The 20846-nt window shown below is 40.2% G+C and overlaps 2 protein-coding genes across 3 annotated transcripts; both read left to right on the top strand.

Annotated features, from left to right (window-relative positions):
* Nucleotides 1–4: 4 nt before the first annotated feature.
* mtf1 (metal-regulatory transcription factor 1) lies at nucleotides 5–14000 on the top strand. 2 transcript variants are annotated; one of them, XM_029503493.1, is made up of 11 exons: nucleotides 5–254; nucleotides 1826–2357; nucleotides 4997–5235; nucleotides 6466–6597; nucleotides 6977–7050; nucleotides 7745–7878; nucleotides 8173–8250; nucleotides 8398–8500; nucleotides 8703–9247; nucleotides 9488–9557; nucleotides 10723–14000. In XM_029503493.1, the coding sequence occupies exons 2-11, from the start codon at nucleotides 1890–1892 to the stop codon at nucleotides 11199–11201; spliced, it is 2322 nt and encodes a 773-aa protein (XP_029359353.1). In that variant the 5' UTR covers nucleotides 5–254; nucleotides 1826–1889; the 3' UTR covers nucleotides 11202–14000. The 2 variants fall into 2 exon arrangements, with proteins under 2 accessions (XP_029359353.1, XP_029359352.1); XM_029503492.1 differs by having other exon boundaries at nucleotides 8580–9247.
* Nucleotides 14001–15505: 1505 nt separating this feature from the next.
* On the top strand, nucleotides 15506–20149 carry yrdc (yrdC N(6)-threonylcarbamoyltransferase domain containing). Its single transcript, XM_029504774.1, has 6 exons — nucleotides 15506–15747; nucleotides 16031–16226; nucleotides 16923–17037; nucleotides 17142–17261; nucleotides 17380–17510; nucleotides 18595–20149. Exons 1-6 carry the CDS (start codon nucleotides 15603–15605, stop codon nucleotides 18659–18661), a joined length of 774 nt encoding a protein of 257 aa, XP_029360634.1. The 5' UTR covers nucleotides 15506–15602; the 3' UTR covers nucleotides 18662–20149.
* The last annotated feature ends 697 nt before the right edge of the window (nucleotides 20150–20846 follow it).

Genomic DNA, 20846 nt, shown 5'->3' with positions numbered 1-20846 from the left:
CGCAAGAAGCACACACCGAAAAACTCTTGGCTTACGTGTATGTACACTTGATACATCTGTGCAAAAAGCTGTTAGAGGTTTAGAAAGAATAATATGTTCGTGTTTCACTTTAGTTTTATTTATGACATTTATTTTCCCATAATACATCACGAATGGCTGCGGCTCTGTGACGTTGTAGAGTATCCAAGGGAGGGGAGAGGAAGAAAGTGCCAAACATCCTGAAGCACAGAGATAAGGCTGAAATTTCAACCCAGGTAAATAAATCTTAATGTCGTTTCCTCTTAACGTGCGTATTTAAGTCTTGATAACACTGGGTCTGTTGTCTTCGGCCCAGAGATGAACAAGGTGGGTGTTATCAGCTGTCGACAGTCAACTGGCTAACGTTGTTAGCCTGCTAGCCTCATAGCTTAGCTAACAGAGGAGCGAAATTGTTGCTAGTTGAATTAGCCAGTTACCAAACGTTCATTTAACTAACCAGAGGCTCGTACTAGACACAAAAAAAAAACCTGCTGTGGTGACTTTCTTAATCCGGATGTTATGTTAATACATGCAAACAAAACGGGCCTTTTTATTTGAAATACACGCAGTATGAATGTTTTGGTATCTGTGTGTTAGCTAGCTAGCGATGCACGTCTGAGGTGAGCAGCGATGTGACCCAAGCTGGCCGATGTGAAAACACCGCCCGGCCAGTAACCAAACAGCGGATCGTTAATCAGCTCTTTAACAGTAATGTCTCCTTACATTAGCTTACAGTCCCAACACTGCCAGTCAAACTGATTAAACTTGGCGATAAAATTGTTTTTTATTTGGCAGCTCTTGTTTACTAACCGCGCAGCATTGTAAACGTTAACAGCCATGTTTCGTGTAGACAACTTTACTGACATTTTCGTGTGAATGTGACATCTGCTTTAATAATTCAAGTTGTTTTGTGAAAGCCGGCTAGATTAGTCTTTGTTGACTGGAAATCATCACACGGGAATTTTTTTTAATTATAGTATCCGTTGTTGTTTCGTCACTTCTGTCAATGTATTTAGAAACTTCTAGATCCCGATGCGCTAGTTTCCTTTTAACAAGGCCAGTGTCTCCATTTTAATTACCGATAACCTTGAGCCGTATTTTGATAGACAAATAAAGGTCTAATTTAGAAGACTGATGATTTCCATTGGCATTTAGTGCTGTCAAAACCTCGTTGTCAACATGTCATCTTTTTTGGTGAATTGGTCAGATGCCAAATGAGCTTTTTTGAGGCATTATGAATATTAAATTGGGATAAACTCCACATATTTGTGTTTATTTATATGAATGTATGTAGGTGTTCTACCTCCATCAATAACAACTCCTGAATCAATGGACACCAAAAAAAATTGAACATAGCTTTATATGTCACTGAAATTTAATTCTTAGTGCACTGATACTGGGGGTTTAGGGTTTTGTAATACAAACTTGAATTGCCTGTGGGACTAGGATTGGTTTAAATTGTATTGTGAGGACTAAATCCTAGCTACAGATGCACACCTCAAGCTCAGAATTTAACTTTATTTTACTGCTCACATAATCAAATAGCGTTTCCGAGACATGCAGTCTGTTGTAAGACTGTTCTTTTAGATTGAGACCGAATCAGTTTTCATCTGGCACAGTCCTCTGTGAAAATAAACCATTGGTATCTTGCAATGTATTCAAATTGCATTTTAGTTGTAATTTTCCTGTGCATGATTTTAATTACATTTAAGATTCATCTTACTTTCTATTTTATGTTACTCTGTTTAAATCTTTCCCCTTGATAAGTAAAAGTAACAGGAAATGGTTTTATTCCTGTATTTTTCAGACTGTAAAGTTAACAGTGAGAGTGTGCGGTCCTTCTTGCTAAGGAAGGAGAGGCACCAGGGACCATGAGTGAGAATGGCCCTCATACAGAGGCGCCCATGTACTTTGAGGTGGAGGTGGATCACCTGGAGCGAGATGACGAAGAAGAAGAAGACAAGATCCACTTTGACAAAGATGATGATCTGATTGCTGAGCCGTCATCATCTTCTGGTCGAGTGTATGACCGAACCACAGTGCTAATTGAGCGGGACCCCATCCGGCTGGATGAGGAGGGTGAAGAAGAGGGTCACTGTGGAGGTGACGAAGATGGAGTCACCTTCTTAACTGAAGGGGAAGGTGATGGAGATGAGGAGGACAGCTCTCTAGCCTTTATGGCTGACCCTGATGCTATGTCACAAGGTTATGTGCACCACACCATTTCTGCAGACCAGATACAGTTCACAATAAATCCAGGTTCCACGCCTATGCCACGCAACATAGAGGGGGCCACACTCACTCTGCACTCCGAGTGCCCAGAAACCAAACAGAGAGAGGTAAGCCCTGGATAAGTTCTTCTCATCCAAATTTAAATAACAATACAGCTTTACAATGCTAATGAAATTTGAATGTGCTGATGAAAGGATACCTTATTCTTTGAATGCTCAGTATGGACACAGCTGCACACTGTTGAAAAATGGGTTCCTTGAATATTGAACAGCATTGAATAAATTCATTTTGAAATGCCAGTTACCCCACACAAATGAGCAGCATTTCAATAGAATGTATTCAACTATCACTGCAGAAGTACTGCCTAGTTGTTGGTACTTGGTTTAACAAATATGTGAACATGGCATATAAGGATAACATAAACCTTTATGTTAAGATTTTTGCACATATCAGGCACATGAGCACCAAGTGTATTTGTGTATTTTTGTCTTTTTTTTTTTTTTTTTTTCTCCTACTTTTTGGCAGTTCTTTTCGGAGTGTAATGGAAAGGACACCTCCAAATACATGAATGTGCTTGATGGCCTTTTAAAATGAACACCAACAGTGGTTTTAAACTGTTTGCTCATTTAGCTTACCTAGATATTTTCGCCAAGTAGGTGTTTTTTCGCTCCTTGATTCCATGACATTTGTACTAGTTGGACCTTTGCCTATTCACAAGCTTCTCAGTCTCTTATCCTTCGGACAACAAAACCACTTGGCAGCAAGTGTGCACTGGTAACAAAGCTGGTCCTTTCCAAATATAAGGCAGTGTGCTAAAGGATGCAAGGCTGCAAGGTGCAATTGTCTGATACACTAACAGACACATATGCTGAAGAGTTTGTAAGTAGTCTGTAAGTAATAACATCCTGCAGAGGTAGTTAATACTTTTTGCAAGACTGCATCAAGAGCAAAACAACGCAACGCTTTTCTTTGAGCTCTGAGTCATAAGAAAAGGACAGTTTATGATGTATCACATCCCCTTTTTAGTGACAGTGATTTGTTACAGTGAGGTGGTGGGGAGTCTGTGTGAAGTATTGGTAGTGTTGGTCTTTTTAATCCGACAGTGTAGCATCACTGAACAAATACAATATTTAATGTAATTGTGTGTGTTAAAGAGACACCAAGCCCCCTTTTTGTTTAATGTTAAGCAATGGATTTTCTTGATCACCACCATTGTGCTTGCATTGTTTGTTGGTAATGTTCAGTTCAAATGTATTGTTAAATTTGTCATCGTTATGATGTTATGACATCATTTGCTAAGGCATCTGTCTCAGGCACAGAGTGCATATACACTACCAGTCAAAGGTTTGGACACACTTTCCTATTCATTTGAACGAGGAAATATAAATCTAAACAAAACTGCACACCCACACACCAGAAAACAGAAGATAATGCTGACAAAACCCGTATTATTTGGTACGGGAAATTTAGATTCTTTATTGAGTGTCATATTCATTCATGCAGTTGTGCTGCTAAATATGAGAATTATCATGCTAAAAGGAGAAAAAAAAATATATGTCTGCATATGTTTAGACAACATCAAGAGTGGCTCTTTCCCATGAACCAACAAATGGGAAGGTCCACATAAGGAAATTAACAGTAATGATTCTCGCATAACAAATTCATTTGTACTGTGGTGTTTTCCACCCTCCCATGGAGGCCGAAGAGCAGACAGTGCTCTCACGCAGTGATCAAACTGGTGGTTGAGGAGAGTCACGGAGGTGTGGGGAATGAGAACAGTATTGAACTACAAGATATAGCATGCTGCCCACAGTGGCTTTGCATGGATGTTTGCTTAACAAATGATCTCTCCCACATCCTCAAAATCAAAGTGAATGGCTTTGGGCTACCCATCACTCAGATTAGCGTTTATGAGTAAGGCTGAAAAAAAAAAAGACTTATTTCTTATTACTTATTTTTACTTCTTTCATCCGAAAATGTTTTGTGAAACGTAGCATCAAGTCTGCTAGGATGCAGGAACAATGTGGGGTTTTCAGTATTGCATTAGTTATTTTTCCTGCTGACGAAGGTATCAGTCTGTGCAACACTGGGAACATTGCTGGGGTTTTTTTTTTGTTTTGTTTTGTTTTGTTTTGTGGTAAGGCTACTGTGCTGTGGAAATCATCTTCATTGTGATTAATATAATTGTGACTCTGAAATCACACCTCCATCAGGATCAGGCCAGTAGTTTACAGAAATGATGTTACTAGCGGAGGAAGGAACACCTGCTATCGATGTGACTGGCCACAAGCTTTCTTTTTTGTGCTTTCTGTTCTGTACACGGTAGCAATTTTTTATAAAACAGAATGGGCTGCTTTTATCCACATTGCCCTGGGGCTTTCGTGATAAAAGAGAAGAGGGACTGCCACACTGCAATGGAGATCTCTGCTGCAAATAAAAATGGACAGGAAAAATGGCATGAGGGATGTTAGGCAGCATCCATGCCCTTTGCACTCACTTGTTTCATGTGCTGATGAGTGGCTGAGTCACAGAGTTGAAGTTGCTGCGAAGGGTCGCACTTGTCATTTCATTCGATGGCATTGCTGCAATGCTGAGAATTAACACGTTTTTTTCCCCAGATTTTTCAAATATACAAGTTGAAACTACTACTTTGTTATGAGCTTCAGTGTCATTTCACGTTGAATTAACTGGATTTAATCTACAGTGTTGATGTAATGAACTCTTCTCTCTCTCCTTTCTCTATCAGGTGAAGCGCTACCAATGCATGTTTGAGGGCTGCACAAGGACGTACAGTACAGCAGGAAATCTGCGAACACATCAGAAGACTCACAGGGGCGAGTACACTTTTGTGTGCAATCAGCAGGGCTGTGGAAAGGCCTTTCTTACTTCTTACAGTCTCAAGATCCATGTTCGTGTTCACACCAAGGAGAAGCCGTTTGAGTGTGATGTGCAAGGCTGTGAAAAGGCTTTCAACACACTCTACAGGTGAGCCTACATGCAGGTTGCTTGTGTGGTTATTTATAAGTCTGTGTACTGTTTTTATGGTGCTGCTAATTCAGGTTAATTCAGGTCATACTCATTGCTTGTTGTGAAATGATACAAGAGAAATGACAGATTGTGCTATGAGAGACAATAAGTTCTACCATAAACTAGGTGCCCCAAAAATATCTATTAATAGTTTCATTATAGCATTGTTTCTTAAAAGGGCCATGCTAACCCGAAGCCTAATCACTGATTTGTACATTAAAATCAGATCAGTTAAAAAAGCAACAGCATCAAGAACAAATTTCATCTTGGGGTTCCTGATTACCCAAAAGACATCCTCTCGTTTTGAACCAAACACAGTATATAAAAATCGATGTGACTCACTTTGTCTATGAGGAAATTGTCCCTTTTCTCACTTGATATACTAGTTTAGTAAATAATTCCTAATGAGTTTACAGTCTCTTTTGCTTGATTAAATCTTTCCATAAAGCATGATGCTCATCTTCTTATTTATGATCCAGGGTAAATAAATCAGGGTATGAATTAGGCATGACTGCCATGTGATTCAAGTACCGTGCAGATCAGAGCCACCCCTCACTCCTCCTTCACCTTCCCCTCAAAATAGTTCTTATGTTTAAAAAAAAAAAAAACCGCTATTTAATGAGGTTCAACTTTCTAACTCAAGGCCTCAAAATAGCAGTTCTGACATAATAAAATAACCATCAGCAGATTAAGTAACTTTTATGCCTAGTGTTGGGCATGATATGTGTTCATAGCATTATTTAGATTTAGCTTTGATCTCAACCAGTTCATGTCAGACCCTCTGGTCTATATTGATTGAGTTGTCAACATGACTGGGGCTTGGTGATGTGGTGTGCCACTGGCCTTAACTGCTTGTCAGAGGCTGTTACTCTGGACAGGAAACCTGTGCCACATGCTGGTGGACTGGCTTTTTAATAATACTACATTACCCATGCCACTTCCACCCAGATTCTCATATTCTCTAATTTGCGACTAAGAGCGTGTGCATACTTGACTGACTTGTTGTCCCTCTCTGATTAGATTCTGTTGCCATCTCAATTTATACCCAACTGTCTTTTTTAAAAGCTTTTTAGATACACTTACATTAAATGCAGCAGTAATACTGCACATGCTGTTTAAAGCAGCTGTTCATAGTTTCTTTCCCTCTCCCATTGTGGTTTAATGAAACCAACTTGTTTGTCTCTGCAGACTAAAAGCACATCAGAGACTTCACACAGGAAAGACATTCAACTGTGAATCGGAGGGATGCACAAAGTACTTTACCACACTCAGCGACCTGAGGAAGCACATTCGCACACACACTGGGGAGAAGCCATTCCGGTGAGGATTCTCACTATCACTGGATTCACCCACTCGAAGTGGAAACTGTGAATGATGCCAAAGAGCAGCTTTTTTTTAAGTGTGGTTTAAGGTTTTTGTGTCCAGAAAAATGCAGTTGTCTTTTCATATTGAAACATTTTGCTCACAGTTCCTTTCACTGTGTTAGATGCACTTAGCACCGCAGACAGACGCACAGAGTAGTGTTAAGATGCATGATTCAGCATATCAGTTTCCCATCTGCTCGATGTATGTTCACTTTTCTGTAGTGATATAACAAGGCAAGGTTGCTCACTCCTATAGCAAGGAAATTACTTTACAGTAAATAAATGAACACATGTCCTGTCTGCATCTTGTCATGGTTTTGTTTCTTTGTCTTCAGGTGTGACCACGATGGATGTGGCAAAGCTTTTGCTGCAAGTCATCACCTAAAAACACATGTACGGACTCACACAGGTACATAGCAGTAGTTTGAACTATGTAAGCTTGATTATCTCGGTAAACAGAGACATGTTTGTTTTCCAGATATGTTTGACTTGCGTTTATATGATTACATGTGCCTCCCACACAGATAATTTGAGTGGCCATATTGGATTTTCCAGCAATCAAAAACATTTTGTATTCATTAATCTTCCTGTACAATGTGTGTAGGAACATAGTTAAAAGAGCCGCAATTAAATAGCCTTAAATGCTGTGTTGCTGTTCAGGGAAACAGTCTTGTTATTTATTCCTGTTCAAGAGATTGCATGTAATAAAACTATAGGTAGTATTTCATATGGGGGATTCTTAAAAAAAAATACACAAGAGAAAGTAATGCAGCATCTACCTATTGACCTCCTAAATGTAGTCCTATTCAAATGAAGAAAAAATGACCTTTGCTTTACTATCTGTCCAATAAAACCTTCTTTCAAATGAAAGCTAAAGGAAAACATCAACCTGTTTTCCTGTTTGCAGTTACATGCATGCTATAAATTTACAGAATAAAAAATAAAAACAAAGTGCAGGTAATGGGAATTGTCTGACTGAAAGAGAGTTATCCTTGCGTATTCTTTCAATTACCTCCAAAGTTACAAATAAAGCAGCAATTTTTATCGAAGCTGATTTTTTTTCTGATTAGCTCTTCCCCATTTCTCCCTCTCTGTGTCTGTAGGGGAGAAGCCATTCAACTGTCCCAGTGACGGCTGTGAGAAGACTTTTAGCAGTCAGTACAGTCTGAAAAGTCACATCAGGGGCCATGACAAAGGGCAAGCCTTCAGTGTCACCCTCACCCACCCGCTCTCTGAAGTAAGCCAAAGTGCAGCATCTTTTTAGCATTCTCCAGTTTTCCTAACTAAAAAACTATTTTGCTTTGGGTTTTTTTTTTCTCTCTCCGACATAATATTGACAGCAGGTTAGCAAAAAATGCTGTACACCTTCTTTCAATGATTTTATTTGGTGATGATGACTTTACACTTTTTTGAGCTAAGTCGTTCCTTTTCAGTAAAACGTAGGTTAACACCTAGTAGATGTTCTACTGATCACCTGCTTGGTCCCATAATGGTGGCAAGTTTCATTAACATATTCATCCCTTAATTACAGGATGCAAATCACTCGTTGTGCCTCAGTGACTTGAGTCTCATCTCTACAGACTCAGAACTACGAGAAAACATCCATAATGTATGTCTGTCCTTGTCTTATATGTCCTAAGATTTTCTTACATCCAAGCTCAGTTGTTATGTTGATCCACTGTGATAATAATTAGCATATATAATAACTTCATTTACTGTCTTGATTAATTGTTTTTTAAATTGAATGTTTTTACAGGCTCAAAATCTAGACCTCAACAATGTAACCCCAGTTAAAATCTTTGAGCTCATGTTCCAGAGTCCTGAAAATAGTGTCAGCCAGGATGACGCCGCTCAAAATGGTAAGAACATTTCAAACCCTGCCAACTTAAGTCCTATCAAAGGTTCTTCTTCTGAAGGAATGTTTACTTCCTTTCTCAGAGAGCCTTGCTGAACCATTTGGTCTAGAGACCCCTACCCAACAAGGAGTGACTGATGCCTCATCTCTCATCTCTTTTTCTGTCAATCCTACCTCCTCATCTTCCTGTTCCCACACAACTGCAGTTATGGAGGCTTCCTCCCAGCTCAGTCAGAGCTCTGCCTCTCAGACCTCGACCTCTGCTTCTGTCGCTGTTACTGTCAGCTCCAGCCAGCCCCCCTCTTTCATGCAACTACCTGGGCCTCAGCAGATCTCCAATGTACCTGCTCAGGCTGCTCTCCAAGCACCAAACCATCCCCCCTCCCAGCAGTATGTGGCACTGCCACCTACATTCCTGCAGCCTGATGGTGCGACCCAGACAACTCCTCTGCCGGCACCCATCTCTGCTCCTCTTCCATTGGCTCCAGCACTGACCAGCACAGAAACAGGCACTGCTGCTGTGTCTGTTGTTACAGCCAGCACTACAGATGCTCTGACAGCTGTGGCGCAACCTGTGCCTTTGGCCAACAACCCTGTCCCAAACTCTGGCCCCGGTTTGGCTCCCACCCCTGCCACCATCACCATCGCACCCACCCAGAACCTGTTGCAACCCGGTTTGGTCATGGCCGACCAGAACCTTCAATGGATCCTCAGCAGTGCTGCCAGCAGCCAGCAGAACCCAGAGCAGGCTGTGAGTAATGTTCCTACTGGTGTTGCTACAATATTAAAACTTTTAACTCGATACTGATAAACTCGAAAAATATTTGATACAATTTTAAATACCACAGGCATGCAAAATGGCAAAAATTGAAAAGACATAAGGAAATATTTTTACTAACAAGATTATTAGATAACACTAATGCCGTAATCTTGGGATACTGTAGTGTTTCCCAATCCTGCTTGAACTGTGGTGTTCACTGTTTGTTCACAGGCACACCAAGGAGCTCCAAAAGTTGAAAAGGTTTTCTTCACTACAGCCATACCAGTAGGAGGGAATGCTGGTAAGTCATTTTGTAGTGAATAATTATGTTTCACCGTTTCATAAACATTGAAAGGCTGTGTCGAAAAGGCTGTGATAAAATCAAAAAGGTGTTTTATTCAGAGTACTTTGATGCAATGGGAGTCAACTGATACTAGAGCAGTCACCAGACAGCTCCACTGTCACAATGCTGTTATTATACACTGATCAGCCACTACAGTATGACCATTGACAGATTAAGTGAAGAACATTCTCTTGTTACAATGGTACCTGGACAGAGCAATGGAGCAAGGTGGTCTGGTCTGATGAGTCCTGTTCATTTTTACGTCATTTGCATGGCTTGGTGATTGCATGTTACTTTCCTGGGGAGGACATGGCACCGGGAAGAAGGCAAGCTAGTGGAGGCAGTGTGATACCTCGGGTCCTGTTTTTGTCCTTACTTTGACATGTACCACCAACCTAAACATTGTTGCAGAGCATGTGTACCCATTCATAATAAAGGTATTCCCTAAGAGTAGTGGCATCTTTCAAGGGATAATGTGTTCTGCAACATAAAAAAAGGTTCTGGGTTGGTTTGAGCTACACAGCAATTTATAAGACATAAACAAGCTGCTATTAAGGTCGTGGTTCCAGATGCCGAAGCACGTAAACATACAGTAGGTGAAGTCGAGGTCTTGATGTTTAGACCCGTTGGGGTGGCAAAAGTGGTACCTACACAATATTAGGCAGGTATTCATAATGTTATGGTTGGTTAGTGTACAAACAAAAATTCAAATTAGCTGACGCATATGACTGATAACATTCAAAAGGAAGTACGGAAAGAGAACTGCAAACAGAAGAGTCACGACTGTTTGACTGGTTCAGCCATGCATGTTCCCCCGAGTGTGTCAGTCATGATTTAAATAGGGTTTTAAAATGACAGAAGTGGGGAAAACCCTCACATTTTGGGTGAAATCAGACACAAATGCCAAAATTGTTGCTCTTTATTTGTTTCTGATTGTCTAATCCATGTACATGAATCAGCTCATTTGGAGTTGTCCTTATCACACTCCTACGCATACACTCATACTCACAGCAGCCTTTCTCCTCAGTCACATACTCCAATGAGATATTTTCATTTTTGTCTACTTGCCCTTTCTTTCTCCTTTGAATTTATTTATTTATTTATTTATTTTTGTCTGTTTCAGGTAACTCTGTCCAACAGATTGGCCTCAGCCTGCCAGTCATCATTATCAAACAGGAGGAATCCTGCCAGTGCCAGTGTGCCTGCAGGGACTCTGCTAAAGACAAAGGTTCAAAGAGTGCCTCCTCCATTGGTCCTGCCCTGACACAGCAGCAACCACCAGAACCTGCACCTCCCCCATTGTCACAGCTACCCGAGCCTCCACATCATCCAGGCACCTCATCATCTTCATGCTGTCTCCCTGAGTCTTCCTCCAAAGTTGGTGAGGTGAGCCTGGGGGTCCCCTCTTCTTCCTCCTCAGCTCAGACTTTCTCCACAATAGTGAGCAGCACTGCCTCTACCAACCCTCCTTCATCTGACGGATTAGCCAATATGGACGTTTCAGACTTCCTCTCCCTGCAGAGCCCTGAGACAGCCGCCAACATTGAGGCTTTGCTGCTGGTTGCGGATGACTTCAACATGGCCACTGATGGCAATCCTTAATTGAGCTGCCTTCTTAGTCTGGCACCATGTTTGTGTGTTGTACCCACTCATCCACCTACATCTCAAGTCACTCTCCTCTGTGACGCCTCGTCTTTCTCCCTATATAATGTGTGCTTTGAACCCCTGTATCTGCGGTGCATTCTGTTCTGTATGGCATTGTGCAACATATATATATACAATCTATGAATACTTTCTCTGTTGACACTCATTGCGGTAGTTGAATTTGTAGAAACAGGATTAGTTACCTTATTGAGATTTAGCAGCAGTAATGCTAATTTCCACAGGAAAAGGCTGTAGGTCCTTTGTTTAATACATAATCAAACTGTACATAATAACCTTTTATACCCACTTTGACCTGAATGAAATATGCGAGTGTCCGAGCACTGATAACTTAACAGTTCAATTTTCCTGGCTTGAAGGTCACACGCCTGAGCAGGAATCATTCTGTATATCCTTGTACTGTACTACAGGTCCTAATAACAAATGCTAAAAGCTGATATGCAGCTGATCAGAATGCACTGTATATTAGAGCAATTTGCTATAATTTAATCAATTATTACTCCCAGCAGAAATTTGAAGGGTCTGGGTCTATAGCCCCTCACATGGCTGTCACATAAGATGAAGTGACTTCCTCAATATTTTTGTTTGGAAGTGTAGTGTAGTCCAGAAATGTGATGATTGTTTTTTTTTTTTTTTTTTTTTTTTACTTATTTTGACAGTTATTTACTAATTGAGAGAAGAACCTGTGATCAGATTTGCCAATCTGTTAAAGTGAAATTAAGTCAATACATCAATAAGTTGCCTGTAACTTAAACTAATTTAAAATTGTACATGTTAATTTATTTAATGCTTGATTCTTTCAATATACTGATAATACTATTATCTTCAAGATAGCAGAAAATCTATTAATTTATTCCAATCACTTGTATTTTTAAGTTGCATTTTTTTGTTACTGAATTTCTTTCCTTTTAAGAACATAATGGATCTTGCTAAAAGCAAGTTTGAGAAACGAGGCACCTACAGTAGACTGCACAGTGAAATATCTTCTAGGATCCGCTTGTTTGCAAAAAATTGTCCACAATGAAACAGTAATAAACTGCTGTCAACATCCCATGTTTTATAGGGTTGTGGCCCTCTCAGGGATGCATCAAGTCATAACTGATCCTGGTTCCCTTAAATTGTTACTCAGACATGCATTTTCCTTATCTGATGCCCCTACATTTGCAGTAGCCCTACATTTTGCTGCACTCTCCCCTTTTTATTGCACACTAACTTGTGAACTGAGTAATCTGACTGCTTGTTAAGCCTAGGTGCAGCACCACTACGGGCTTTTTGTACACAACTGCTGTAAAGTAGCATTTAAAAGATGGCGTCCTGGCGACAGTGTATATACAGTACATTTTAGTGTAAAGATCTTTGGAAAACTTGTAGATTATTCTAGAATTTGTATTTTTGTATAAACTTTTGAATTACTAACTCAGAGTTTGGAGCTAATGTGTACCCTATATCATTGAAAATTCACCCCCCTCCCCTCACATTCATATAGAATAGTTTGAGTTTTTTGCTGTGTTTAGATGAGTGGTTCTCCAAGCAGCTGGGCTTCTGTACAGTCCCTGTAATAAAATAATATATGGAATGCATAGCCCCGTGCTTAGAGCATAATTAGTGTTGTTTCACATGGGACATAATGCAAATTAAGACAGAGAGAAGGCATTATGCCCAATATACTAGAGTGTAGAGCTATTTGGCCTTACATCATTAACTGTTATGAGCCTTCCTTGCCTTGACAGTCTCTACTACAGACTTGCCATTGACATGCCGACATACTTGTCTTCATTTAGTCTCGAGCATTCACTTCCAGCTGAGGATCACAATGAGGCAAAAAAAATATTCACACATTCACAAAAGCTTGATCCGTGCTGTTATATTTGCAAAGTCATTCTATAGAAAGATTAACTACAGATGATTTGATTCTACATTTTATAGGCTGTAGGATTAAAACTTTTTTTTTTATTTTGTAGGAGTGGAGCTTTCTCACAATTCACGGGTGCCAAGGTGGCAGTTAGATATATTGTTAGAGCCTGCAGTCACTTTCTGTAATCGAAACCATTCCACATATGCAGTATTTTGTATTTGGACTTCCTAAATCTTAAGTTTTCACCTTTTGGATTGCAAAATTCACTTACCATGTCCCTGTTAAGCCACTGGGTGAAATTACTGCCAGGAGACAAAAGTCATGCCGTCAATATACATTCTTATACATGCATACTGTCAATGAACACAACTATGCAATTTTAAGTGGCATTCAAAGGTTTAAAAACTGACTCCCAGACAAATGTTATTTATTCCTCCCTTCATAACATGATAGTCTGCTACAACTTTACATGCAGAAGTCCATTGGCAAGAGCTGCCTTTCCAGTGGGTTCATGTTAAGCATGCTTCTTGAACTCCAGTATATTGTATTTAATATTTCACATTTGGAGTGGCGTGAATCTGGTCTTTGTAATGTGTCCAAGTACTGTTCTCATGAATGTTGTACCACAGCTATCCCTTCTACATGCTGTTTTGCCTCTGAGGTAACTGGTTTAAAACCAACTGGATTTGTTTGAAGGAGTAGTTTGTGAATGAATGATTCTGTTTTAAGAATTAATTTTGGTCCGATATAAGCAGCTTTCCCTTTTTACAGTTTATTGGTACATGTTTCATTTGGCCTCACCACATGTAGTCAGCTCAGCCTTTTACATGTTTAAAAAAAAAAAAAAAAAAAAAAAATGTATGTGAATTTTATTTGTTGGCTTATCGTCACCAGTAAGAGTTGAACTAAAGCTGAAGTTGGCCAGAAGTGGTTAATGTCAGCACATCACTGATGGCAGCATTTGTTTTGGGAGCAGATTGTTTGTTCACATCTGTATTGCCAGAGTGGGTGTTTTTTTGTTTTTTTTTGGAGGGGGGGGTATTTGAGATCTAGAATTTCTGCCATCGCCCACATTTTTCCAAACGGCCAATATTTAAATGAGAGCGAGAAGAAACTATATGCTTCCAAAGTAATGTCTTGACACCCAAAGAGAGGAATTGTTAAGGATTTGTATTTTTTAAAAAGAATGTATAATGTGAAGATGTTTGCTTATGCTTGTTTCGTATAAAGTAATATGATAAGTTTCTGAATTGAGAGCAATATAATACTAATAAAACATTATCCTTGTCATTGATTTCTTCCCCCTTTCCACAAAAGGTGACAGTTTATTAAGATTAAATGTATTCAATACCATGATAGTTTTTAAAGCATGCATTCTTAATTTGTTCATTTCTGCAACGGCAGGGACACATCCTGGAGAGATTTCCTCTGTGGGACATAAAAGTTCAGTTAAAAAAAAAATAATTCATTAGCCATACAAGTAAAAAAAACTAAATTAAAACATTTACCACCAGGACACCTCTGAGATCCTTTAAATCGTTGATAATTTTGGTGCACAGGGTCATCTTGTCAGAAAGGGTCAGCAGTCTGTCAGCAGCGTCCTCCAGTTGCTTTGGGGGACAAAAGGTGTTGATTTCCAGTTAGTGAGGCCGGAGACGCGAATAAATGAGCTTCACATTCAGACAGACCTGTTGGACCGACGGACCGCCGTCATCGCTCCGCTGAGTTACTCCATCATCAGCTGTTTGAAGAAAACAATTAGGGGGAGAAAAAAAAAAAAAACGCCGAAAATTTTGCAAATAAAGCGAAACACTTTGTTTTCATACCTGCGCCAGAGGCCATGGCGACAGACGGAGCCCACCTGCGGACCCAGCTTCTCCTGCCGGCCTGTTTAAATGCCCTCACAGGTGACGGCCATTTTTTCTAATTAGTTGGTAATGACGATGGCGGGCGCGTGCGCGAGAAGGAACAATCAAGATGTTTATCTATTATTATCTATTATTTCTATTTTGGCATAATTAAATTAACGGGATTTTTTTTTCATATTTAGCACAACAAAGCAAAACAGCATATTTGCTTATAGACTCTGCTTGTTAGTGAGAAATTAAATCCTAAATTCTACATACAGCAAACAAAACAAACAACAAACAAAATTAACAGTTAAAAAAATATGACGCCATTTCTTCATCAACTGCACTGAACAATTTTCGCGGTTGTGAATTAGATTGATATTATAATTTGTTATTATATTATTTTTGGTAAGTTTTACTTTGTCAAAATGACCTTCTGAAGTTTGTAACCTTTTCTCTGTCTTTTTTTTTTTTGCTTGTGGCCCTTTAAAAAATGTCGTCATCTTTAGGGGGCTCAACCCGGAAGACTTTCCCGTGACGTCATCCGGCGACAACATGCTCCACTGCTCGACGTGCCCACTCGTGTTTAGTTTTTAGGTTTGTTTTTTTGATTGTTTGTTTGTTTGTTTTTGTTTTATGAGATCGGTCTGTAGCGTCGCCGTTGAATTACTGAAACCCGGAGCAGCTTCAGCTCTTCGAGTCGGAGCAGACATGTGTAAGGAGCTGAGGACGAAAGTGTTGAGCTTACTGCCGCCGACAGCTCAGCAGGAGGGCCGCACAGGTGAGATGAGCCCAGGACCGGTGGAGGTCTCCGACAGGGCTCAGTGATGAAGCTGCTGTTGTGTAGTTCAACACCGCAGTGTTGTGTTGTTGCATCAGCTTCCGCATTTCCCTGTTTGTTGCTAGAGGTGAAGTTCATGTGCCCCCCTCCCCCTTCCCCCCCTTCCATCATGCAGTGAGATGGTTTTACAGTAACACCCCCCCGTGTTGTGTTATCATTGTCATGTGTGACTTTGGAGTGTTGTGTTGATGTCCCGTTGACCTTCTCTGTGTTTGAACTGCAGATGGTGCTGAAATCCTGGGTTGCACGGTGAAGGCCCTGAAGGAGGGCCATGTTGTTGCCGTGCCCACAGACACCATCTACGGCCTGGCATGCCTGGCCCAGAACTCTGAAGCCATCAGGAAGACCTACGGCATCAAAGGACGAAATGGTCACAAACCCCTGGCCATCTGTGTCGGAGAAATCCAGGATATCTACACGTAAGTTTCTGCTGTTTCTCCATCAGAATGAGAGGAAGGAAGTGATCAAGGATGGTTTTGTTGGGGCTTTTTTTGGTTTAACTTTGCTGTGAATGGAGTGAAAGTTTGAATGCAAACTTGATCTCAGTCCCTTTTAGTATTTACGTCCTGCTTTCTGTCACGGAGGAGTCGCCATTTCACATTTAATGCAGCAAAGCTGAAGCTGAAATTTACTCACAAATGGAATTGATGAATAGCAACATTTTATATCCCCATCTAACTTAACCCCACTTCTGCGAGGGCTGGTCAAAATTCCCATGTGAAAATCACTTAAATCAAATGGAACTAGGCAGAATGATGGATGGTGGTGGATACGTGAAAAAAATAAATAAAAGAAACACCTCACACTTTTGAACTGAAGTTGACATAGTTAAGAATAGTTTTAATAATTATATACATTGTCATACAATTGTTTCCAGTTAATTTCCTTGGCTCTGAGAGAAAATTGTGAAAATGTCAAAAGTTATTGTTTCAGTGAGATATACACACAAATTTGGACTTAACTGTAACATAACAAAAGAAAGACAGCAAATCTTCATTACTGGAAATCTGGAGCAGGACAATGTTTGGTATTTGTGCTGGAAAAATAAATTGATCATAACAGTTTGAGTTAACTAACACAGAGACTAATAGTAATGTTTCTGTTGGCGTGGCCAGGTACTGCAAAGTGAAGGTGAAGAAAGAGCTGTTAGGTGACCTGCTGCCTGGTCCTGTTACTCTGGTGCTCGAAAGGTCTGAAGCGCTGAATGCAAATCTCAACCCCTTTACCTCAGTAAGTCTGCTCGTTTATAATGAGATATTACTGAAAATAAAACAGTAAATTGAGTGCAAGTGATGTCTTACTAACATGTCAATCCTCTGTTGTTTCCATGCCAGCTTGTAGGTGTTCGTATCCCAGATCATGCCTTCATGAGGCGCCTTTGCCAGATGTGTGGGGAGCCACTCGCACTTACCAGCGCCAACATCAGCTCACACACCAGCACCGTGGATGTGCAGGTAGGTTGAGAAAGTGCAGGAAAGAAACTTTATTATAGTTATGTTCCTGTTTGTTTTATTGATTCTTTATCAATAAACGATGCTGTCTGATGTGGGGGGGGGGGTGTTTTTTCTGAAGGAGTTCCAAGACCTGTGGCCCAACTTGGCAGTGGTAGTGGACGGCGGGCCGATAGGGGACCAGAGCCGTGCCGGATCCACAGTAGTCGACTTATCAGTACTTGGCAAATACAGCATCATCAGGCCCGGCTGGTAAGTTTAGGTTTCTCCCTGCAGTCACAGATCTCAGAAATATAAAATATTTATCACGCCAACAGATGATACCCCATTAAGTTATTTAAACAAAGGTTCTTGGGGTGCCAGTGGCGTAGTGGGTAGAGCACCCCATGAACAGAAGGCTGTAAGGCTGTCATGATGGGCCCCAGTTCACTCCCAGTTGTAGTCATTTGCTGCATGTAACCCCCGCTCACCATTTGTCCTTCACACTTCAAGCTGTCCTGTCAGATAAAGCCAGAAAAGGCCGGAGGAAAAAAAATCTTCAAAAAGTTAGTCAGCCATAACTTGGCAAAGATAAATATATTTAACATTATGTGTAGGAGATAATATTTGTTAAAAATAGTGCATGAGAGAGATGCTGCACTTTGCAGCAGATTATGTTGCACTTCACCAGAATAGGTTCTCCATTTCCAGATGCACCTTATTTCTGATCCTTTTGGCTGTTTGTGTAAATTCACCTGGGAAAGTTGAATGTACCAAAGCACTGACTGTAATTCTCTGAAGCCGCTTTGTCCTCATCGTTGAACACTAAAAGTGTATCTGTTTTTCCAGGTTTAAAATAAAATAATGTCTGGTAACGCTGCAGAAAATACTGCAACAGCCACCAAAAGTATACAAAACCTTCTGTATTTTCCCCAATAGAGATAACTGACAACAGAGCAGGCCCGATGAGACTGAATGCGACTTGTCTCTGCTGTCAAGGACAACTACAGTAGGAAATATTGATGCACAAGCTAATTTCTGAGAGAGTCCCACCTTTTGTGCTTTGTGCAGCTGCTTGGTTTTTGGTTTACCACTGAGTTTTCTACTCAGCCAGCCGAGTCATCACAGCATACAAGGATGAGGCAGCCGCAGCACCTGCTACAGTCTCTCGCAAGCTGGTGAACAAAATGCAGTCAAGTCTGTCAGACAGAATAATTTCAATACAGTCAGCACAGAAAGTAATCCACAGTGTTTTGTGTGACTTAGATGCATTTGTGATGCTAATTGGTGAAATGCCATATATTTTTAATCCTACTTTGTGACTCAACTCTTAACCTGACTGTGATTCTCTTCTCAGTGCCCTCTCTTCCACGGTTGATGTGCTGGAGCGCAAATATGGACTGTCAGAGGACTCGGGAAAATGACCTTTGAACTCTCCACACTCCACAACATGCTGAGACGCACAACTGCTTTGTGGTTTTACCAGAAAAGAGGAATCCTTTTGGTGGTCATGCAGAAGAATTTAGTGTTTCTCAGGATAGACTAAAACTCAGGAGCAAGTCGAGTCTTAACCAGCTGATATCTCTCTGGTTGCTGCTTTAAGGTGAACAAGTCATTTCTTCTTTTGAGGAACATATTTTCTGCCTTACTTTGGGTATACTGTCCTGGGAGCATATGTGCTTTTAAACTAAGTGTTTAACATTCATACAAAAGCGAGCAAAGTCAGCTTGGGATTGGGATTTTTTTTTTTTTTTTTTTTTTTTGGATAAATACTTAAAGACTTCATTCGTCTGACGCTTTGTGGTTTAACCAGGATACAGTGGTCTATAATATTTTTACAATAGCTGGGTATCATTCAGATGTGGGTGGGAGTTCAGAGTGAATTGCACTGACAATCACATCCAGAGCAATTTTTTATTAAATGATCAGTGGTGTCAGGATTATATTACAGTTGGTCACCACCTCCAGGTACAATCACTCATTCGCAGGTGGACCAAGTGGAAAACTCAAATCAGCTGACGAAAACTTGTTTGAATGGATGTAAAACCTTGAAACAGATAAAATAAGTTTTTTTTTTTCTCTCTTCTTTGTTGTTGCTCTGAATCATTATCACGCTATTTTAGATGAACTCAAGCTTGGGCTTTATTTTTGCATGTTTTACTCATTTGATCTTCATGGCATGTGATATTTGTCAGTGTGTTTGGAAAAAGAGCTACTCTGCAAAACACAAAGATGAAAGTACTTTAATAAACAGGATTCCATCAGTTAGTATGTTTTTATCTAAACACAGAGCTCCGCATTACAACGTATAACTTCTGATTTACTCAGTTTTACTCAAAAGGATGGTAATGATGTGTGCCCAAAACAAGAATTACTTTTTGCCTTCAAGGTAATTCGAGCGAGTCAGTGACTATGTTAGAATAATAACTTCAGTTGGATTTAATACAAATTTAAGGCCAAGTTTAGTGTATCTAACTAACCTACTCTGACACTGAACACCTTTGCTGCTTAGCACAGTGGAGAGTGGCTGTGTGAGTCTGCATGAAAATATATAAATGCCCAAAGGGAATTCTATTTGACTCAGCAGCTAATATTTCTTTTTCACAGGTCCAGCCTTTTTGACAGAATTACAACAGTCACAAATAATTATCTAGAAAATTTTCCATTTGAAATCAAACCCTTAAAGCAGTCATTCCACACATCAGTAATAAATGTATTTTCTTTTGTGTTGACAGAAAAGCAGATTGAAGTAGATTTTTCAGTTAACTATCAGTCAGCAGAAAGTACAAGACAAGTCAAGGATATAATGGACTGACTAAGTGCAACTTGCCTTTCTTACATTTTGGATTTTGTATTGATTAAGCAAGACGTATATTATGTAAAAGGTGTAAAGTTACCATTAAAACAGAACCAAGTAAGCTGTTCCCTGTCTGTTTCTAGACTTATCAAAAGTATTCCTGTCCATATCCTTTCATCCAAGTCTACATATTTCAAAATGCCTGTTATTGCTTCAGAATGGAGTTGAAGCCATGACAATGCTGCATGACAGCTGAAATTAAATGACTCCTCCGGTGCATGCTCAACACCCACTCAGCGCTTTTAAAACACCAAGTCATCACCGTGCTAATGACATCTGCACCTGAGCAAAGGCAAGAGCAGCGTCTGTGTCTCATTCTCTTTACTGAAAAACCTTAAAAATGTTACTGTTGCTATTGTAATCACTTATATTCAGCTTCAGAGAGGGAAAGGACTTCACATGGTGACATTAACATCTCAATCAGTGTTTCTTCTGATCATCGGAGTTAAATGTGAAATAGATCACCATTGGTGATGCGCAACAGGCCTGCAGAGACTTAAAAGTCTTGGTGGTCCATAAAAGTAGGAGCTAATTCCCCCGACTCCCAACCTGTGATGGTGTTTTACCTGAAAACAATGAGGATAGTCCTTTTCGGGATAGTGGGTGAGCACAAATTTGCACACACACACTTGCAGGGACATCCCGTTCAACTGGAAGGTAAACAAACGTCTTTGTGTCCTCATATCTATACCGATCAGACTCTACGTTCACGCCCCTCTCTAATGTTCCCTTCAAGTTTGTCTGACAGAAGC

This window comes from Echeneis naucrates, chromosome 6 (assembly GCF_900963305.1).
Source record: "Echeneis naucrates chromosome 6, fEcheNa1.1, whole genome shotgun sequence".
NCBI classification, from domain to species: Eukaryota; Metazoa; Chordata; class Actinopteri; order Carangiformes; family Echeneidae; genus Echeneis; species Echeneis naucrates.
The sequence above is the reverse complement of the archived record's forward strand: the minus strand, read 5'-3'. Positions and strand labels throughout refer to the sequence as shown.